The 7,459-nt window shown below is 38.0% G+C and overlaps 1 protein-coding gene across 1 annotated transcript; it reads left to right on the top strand.

Annotated features, from left to right (window-relative positions):
- Positions 1–5,434: 5,434 nt before the first annotated feature.
- Positions 5,435–5,908, top strand: LOC149205101 (uncharacterized). Its single transcript, XM_089397303.1, has one exon. It carries the CDS (start codon positions 5,435–5,437, stop codon positions 5,906–5,908), a length of 474 nt encoding a protein of 157 aa, XP_089253429.1.
- The last annotated feature ends 1,551 nt before the right edge of the window (positions 5,909–7,459 follow it).

Consider the following 7,459-nt stretch of genomic DNA (forward strand, 5'->3'; position numbering starts at 1 on the left):
AGTTATGTTAGTTATATCAGTGGTAAATAAAGTTGCTTGTATCAGGTTTGTTAGTTAGCTGAGTGCATCCCTCCGCAACTAATTGTGGTTAGGGGAACACACATGGCAATCGTCTTGTCCATCATAATCATTAATAATTTTCAATGTCTTTTAGAATTTGGTTTAAATCTCTCCCGTAATATTATTGACACATTTTGGTTATCAATTTTTTGGTTTTTCCATCATTTCATAATAATCGACCATCATGATCATCCACCTTTTGATTTTTTGCATCATCTATATCAGGTCTAGGTCACAGTTGTCGTTAATGCCACAATTTGAATCAAGTATAGCAAGGTCACAGTTGTCATTAATGCCACAATTTGAATCAAGTATAACAAGGTCACAATTGTCATATTTATTAGTTAAATGGTCTAATCACAAGCATCATTTCAAGTCTTTCTATATAGTTTTCATGGCAATGTTAAGCTCTCCATTGTAAAATATTAGGTGGTCAAATTTCTCACTCTGGGTGCAATGTCAAATTCCCCTGGTTCTCAATCCAAATCTCGACCCCATGTGTAACACCCTCCTCCCACATTTACCCAAGTTCACTGGTCTGCTGGGGTAAACATGTGATGAGAGGCTACTATGATGTGATTCAACTCCCAATGTAGAGTTAAGGAAGTGGAATTGAAAAAAGAAAACCTATATGACCTTCCACACATGCTACGTAAGCTTCAAGAGCCACCCAACCCTTCTTGGTGTCCAAATCTTGAAACAAATTTACATATCACTAATCTGGACCCCCAACCGCTCCCATGAAAATCCATGCATGTGACTGAGGCCTTCTAGTCACTCCCACAATAAGGGCATGCTAGCAACTGTGGACTTTTTCAACTAGTTCTGAGCCAGTGACCTTAGATTCTATGCCACTTTTCAAGGCCAGGACTCGAGCCACCGCCCAAAACTTCATGAAACTTTTAGAAATGATAAATGAAATTGAAACAAAGGTACCAATGCAAACACTTGAGTAAGGGCTTGACTGGACCCCTACTGGACATGACATGCATTTCGTCAAACATGTCACAAATATGCAATCTACAGGTCATAACAACAGATCTGAGCATATGGGTCTCATACTTATCTATGATTAGCAAAGAAGCACTGTTTCCATATCAAAATAGTTGCATTATCATATATTAGTTCATGTACTCATTGTACTTTAAACTACTAATCAAAACATGAAGATAGCCATATATCAAGTTTATCATAAAACATACTCATAACTAGCATATAACCAACAAAAATAACAAGGATAGAACAACCATAAATCCACATACAAGCGAGTAAATTTACACATGAAATACCAAGAAGGAGCTCTTATTAATGGATGCAAAATCCAACCAGGTATGGGACTTCCACGAACCACCCGGCCATAGATTGGCTGAACCAAATATTTCTTTCAGTAAATCATATTAAAAAAATACTTACATATATGATGAAAAATATATGCAGAGCTTATATGACAAAGAATATTATGCCGACAAAAAATCATATCCATTCATTAAATTTGTTTTTTAATTGCTCAACGCCATATCCGAAACTTAAAATAGGGATGTCTATCAGCGTAAATATAGCTTGAAGGTGGATGAAAGGAGATTTCAAGGAGTGAGAAAACACTCACAATACATGGATAAAACTTACACTAAATTCTAATTTATTAAAAGTATTTAAACTTCCATTAATCACAATTATGTAATCCAAACCTTTTATTTAATAGATATGAGCAAAATATTTTCGATTCATAAATTGTGATGACAAACATCATCTTCCATTTTGAATAAGTAAATGCCTACTAACATGATTAACATGACGAGGAAGCATATGATCTATACGCTTTGTTATGTCGAACCCTGAACCAAAACTACGTTGGAAATGCAAAATTGGAGTTAAAGTTCACAAGTTAGATTTTTGACGCACCTTCATGACCATCTAATTCTCTAAAGGTTAATTTGTAGCACTTTATTTACAAACTGGATAACAGTGATTACAACCAGTGAAGAGAGAATAAAGACAAAATTTGTGGCTGACATATTCCTTTTTCCCCGAAAAATTCTATAATAGTCTTTGAAGTGAAGAAGCAGTATGGAGCGCATGAGACAAAATGCAATACAAATAAAGAGGAACATGCTCATCCAATAGAGCCATGATAGGAAGATTTCTATACATAGGATAACATGGTAAACCGTCTTATTATCCACTCTAACAAAAATTTCTATAAACCACCAAACGTCATATATAATCTTGCCAACAAAACAGGGAAGAAGAATCCACACGAGTAACCATGATACAGCCTGCAACTAAAATAACATTATTAATAGTTATAATTCACAATCTAATGCTAATAAAAATAATTTTGAAAAATAATGAATTGAGGGGCTTTTATCGTTCTTTCCCGTGTAGCATATATGAATTCCTAAGAAACATTTTCTTAATAAAAAGATAAAATCTATCAATAAAATTTGCAAATTCCACGTGATACCTAAAAAAGACCCTATGACTCCATAAAACAAACCGCAGGCACTTCTTGATCTGCTCATCACAGTTATTTTGACGATGCTTACATGTATGCCGCTTTGCTAGCCATGATCAATTGATATAATTTGAATCCATATGTTTTTGGAAGCCATGGAATTCACCCACAATGATTTCCACGCCATGACCACTATAACTATTTGAACAGTATGAAATATAATAAAACTAATAGATTTTTGATATGGAATTATTTTTGTTTACACAGAGATGTCACACCTCCAAAAGCCCACTATGGTTGGAAAAGAACGGAATGCATGAGCATCAGGATTAGTCAGCAATGTGAAAATTTGTTCACATGTTGTGGCTAAACAGGTTGAAATTCATTCACTGTTGGGTCAAAACCAATTTTTACTGAGATGGTTGGATCTCTCAAAAAAATTGTTATAATTCATTATTGTAATAAGTTGAGACTATCTTATTTTAGATTTAGAGATAGAGTTGTTTGCATAGGTGTGAGGGAGAGTTAAGAAATAGAAGATTGCTGTTAGATCTATCAAGAATAGAGATTTGTTGTTAGAAATTGTTAAAGAGATATTCAAGTGATAAAAGATAGGAAAATGTAATGAGCGAGGGTAGAGAGGATTGCTGAGTGGAGTGAGAGCAAGACAGCGTGGGCTGTATTCTTTATGGCAGAGGTCTTTAATCTGTGTAATCTAGCCTAAGGCCGAGACTCTGTTATTCTATATATTATGAATGAAATCAATGTTGTGTGCATAATCGTATGACGAGCTCGTGGAGGGTTGAGTATTTGCTTTTCCATGTATTCGATTGAAGTGGTTGTGGCCCTATGTTTTTATTCTTAATAGTAGGAAATCCCGTGATTAAGGCAAATCTGGTGTAGTTTGGGTCCGCAAGCGGAAAGCCCATTAACACAGAGAACTGACGCAAAAACACTTGGCGGAACCATTGAACGAACTTGAAATAATATAATCGCATCGTTGCAGAGGAAGGGAAATGGCTTGTAGTCGCCGAATTCCGATAGCACTACATACCCAGACCCGAAATGGTATAGGGGCGATTGGATAGCCTTTCGGATTTGTAAGGCTATCGCATCGGAGGATTGGAGATGAAGCGTCATTTATTAAATGCGGAGATATGGGGATTGTCGTTAGCGATTAAGCTTTATCGCATCGGACCTCCCCTGAAAACTAGCGCTGATAGTGTGGTACACTAGAACCCCGATCGCCGATATTGCGAATTGATCTGAGCCGTCCGATCAACCAAATCTGGAAGTGCAGCAATACACATATAATTGTTGGAAAAGGCGTTCAAGCATTGTTTTCAACGGTTTAAAGGGCATATTGGTCCCGAAAGGGAAAATAATTATTTTACGCCTATTCAAAGGCTTTCGGGTTCTGATAGGAACAAGGGGAGTTTTAAAGAAAAAGGGGTGTTCGACGGGGTGATTGTTGGGTAATAAAGATCCATTATGGGTTTTTATTAACCCATTGTTTCCGCTGCATCAATTTTGGTATCAAAGCAGAAGAAAGAGGTGTTTGTAGTGAAGATGCCACCAAGGAGAGGAATTGGTTGAGGAAGACTAAAACCAAATGTAATTCTATTGGAAGAGGTGCGGAGTTTGCGTGCACGAATGGAGACAATGAAGACATCCCAAAGAAGAGCGTCTGATGATGGAGCTAAGAGCTCTTCAGAAGAATCTGCTATAGATGTGGGAGAAGTAGAAGAAGACAATGAAACTACTAAGGTCATCAAGATGCTGGCAAAGTAGGAAGCAAACCCAAGATGGAGATCCCTATGTATGAAGGGAGTCTAAATGCGAAGGAGCTTATAGATTGGATCATATCCATAGATCAGTACTTTGACTATGAAGAGATCGAGGAGAATAAGATGGTGAAGTTTGCAGTCACCAGATTGAACGGTCATGCAACCATCTGGTGGGATGAGGTACAAACATCAAGAACGAGGAAAGGAAAATCCAAGATCAAGTAGTGGGACAAAATGGTAAGCAAACTGAAAGCCAAGTTTTTGCCTAAAGACTATCATTTGAATTTTTTTAAACAAGTGCAAAATTTGAAACAGAAAGGAATGTCTATTAAGGAGTATACAGAAGAATTCTATAGATTAAGTATTAGAGCACGGCATGTAGAAGGTGATGTGGAAAAGATAGATAGATATATAAATGGGTTAAGGTATGAGATACAAGATGAGACTAGCTTGTTAAGTCTGAAAACCGTTAAGGATGCCTATCAAGCAAATCTGAAGGCAGAGGAGAAAATATTGAGGAAACAGAGGAAAGAGTTCAGTGAGAAGTAGAGGAGCTGCTAGATCCAGAGGAACACAACATCAGCATGAAGCAGGAAGCTCAAGTGGCAGATCACCACAAAGGGGTGAATCTAGTAGAGGAAGATTCGCACCCAGAGGAAGAGGGAGAGGAAGAGACGTTAGGTGTTATACCTGTGGAGAATGGGGACACATGTCATGGGATTGTCCTCATAACAAATCAGCAAGCCAGAGGGGTGCAAATGTGGTTGAGGCAAAGCCAGAACCACCTCGACTTGTGGAGAAAGAAGAACTCCTTGAAGAAGGTGAATCACTGCTATTTAGAAGAACTTTGCTTAGAGCAGAGAAGGAGACTGGAGAACCTGCGCAGAGGAAGAACTTGTTCAGAACCACCTGTAAATCAAAAGGTAAGTGCAGTAAGGTAATCATAGACAGTTGAAGCATTGACAATCTTGTGTCCATAGAGATGGTGGATAAGCTTGGGTTAGCGAAGACAGTACATCCTGCACCCTACATAGTGTCTTGGTTGCAGAAGGGCCATCAAGTCATTGTGACATAACAGTGCAATGTTGAGATGCAAATAGGTACATACAAAGATGTAATCCTATGTGACATAATGCCCATGGATGTATGTCATATATTATTGGGGAGACCATGGCAATTTGACCGGAAAGCGATTCATGACGGGAGAAGGAACACCTATACCATAGAGAAGGATGGAAACAAGCACACGTTATTGCCACTGAAGAATGTTGTTGATAAAGGATTGCCTGAAAACAGTATCATGTTGATAAGTGGTAAAGAATTGCTACAGGAGGTCAAAAAAAGCGAGGAGTTGCACTTTGCTATTGTAGGGAGGCCCAAGGTAATCTTAACGTCCACAAATTTAAATGATTTTCCTAAAGAAATTAAAGTTGCGTTAGATAATTTTATGGATATCATTGTGGATGAATTATTGAATGTATTACCACCGGTTAGAAGTGTTAGCCACCATATTGACTTAATACCAGGGGCAAGTCTACCCAATAAAGCTGCATATAGGCTAACTCCTCAGGAAAACGCAGAGGTTGCAGGCAAGTACAGGAACTGATGGACAAGGGGCTGATCAGAGAGAGTCTGAGCCCGTGTGCTATGCCAACAGTACTTAGTCCGAAGAAGGGAGGAGAATGGCGCATGTGCACAGATTCCAGAGCTATCAACAAGATAACAATCAGGTACATATTTCCTTTGCCCAGAATGGATGATTTAATGGACTGTTTAAGTGCATCCAAATACTTTACTAATATAGATTTGAAGAGCGGGTATCATCAAATAAGAATTCGAGAAGGCGATGAGTGGAAAACTGCGTTCAAAAAAAATAGTGGACTGTATGAGTGGTTAGTGATGCTTTTTGGGCTCACTAATGCACCTAGCACATTCATGAGACTAATGAACGAGGTCTTGAAGGAGTATGCAGGTAAATTTGTCATTGTTTACCTTGATGATATTCTGATTTTTAGCAAAAGTAAAGAGGAGCATTTAGAACATCTTAAGTTGGTCCTGAGAACTCTACAGAAGGAGAAACTACTATCAATTTGAAGAAGTGTAGTTTCATGAAGGAGGAGCTAGTGTAATTGGGATTTGTAGTTTCCAAGGAGGGCTTGAAGGTGGATCCGGAGAAGGTACAAGCAATCTGGAACTGGCCTACTCCCAGAAGCATATTTGAGGTAAGAAGCTTCCATGGACTTGCTAGTTTTTACAAAAAGTTTATAAGAGGTTTTAGTCAAGTTTGTGCACCAATCCTTGAGACAATCAAGGAGGTCAATTAGCCATTTCGGTGGATAGAAGCAGCGGATAGAATGTGCTGAAGAAGAAGATAACAGAAGAGCCAATCCTAGCATTGCCTAATTTTGAGAAAATCTTTCAAGTAGAAACAGATGCAAGTGGAGTAGCAGTTGGTGCGGTACTGAGTCAAGAGCAAAGGCCAATAACACATTTCAGCGAGAAACTAAATGATGCGAAGAAAAAATATTCTTCTTATGATAAGGAGTTCTATGCTATTGTGCAGGGATTGAAAAAGTGGAGTCATTACTTGCTACCTAAAGAATTCATCTTATATTCAGACAATCACGCTTTACAGTTTATTAATGACCAGCCGACGCTGAATCAGAAGCATGCCAAATGGGTAGAATTTCTGCAAAGTTTCACTTTTGTAATAAAGCATAAGAGTGGTAAGTCTAATAAATTAGCAGATGCATTGAGCAGGGTAAGTTTTATTTTTCAAGAGTTTAAAGTGGGTGTTGTAAGTTTTGAGGAAATGATAGAAATGTACAAGGATGATGAGGATTTTAGAGACCTCTACACAACAGTTCAAAATCCAGTGAGCCATAACAGAAGTCAGTGGATGGACTACCTCATTCAAGGAGGCCTATTATTTAAAAGCAATAATTTATGTATTCCAAAAATGTTCCATGAGGGAGAACATCATCAAGGAAATGCACAGTGGATGGTTATCTCGTCATTTTGGACAAGATAAAACCTTCATTCAGGCGAATGCTTTTTATTATTGGTCGAAAATGCAAACTGATATTAAAAAGTTTGTTGAGAAATGCAGGGTATGTCAATATGCCAAAGGAAGGAGTCAGAATACAGGACTGTATCT

Source organism: Pinus tabuliformis, chromosome 1_2 (assembly GCF_031772625.1).
Source record: "Pinus tabuliformis cultivar Carrire ecotype Pingquan chromosome 1_2, CPIR1, whole genome shotgun sequence".
NCBI lineage: Eukaryota > Viridiplantae > Streptophyta > Pinopsida > Pinales > Pinaceae > Pinus > Pinus tabuliformis.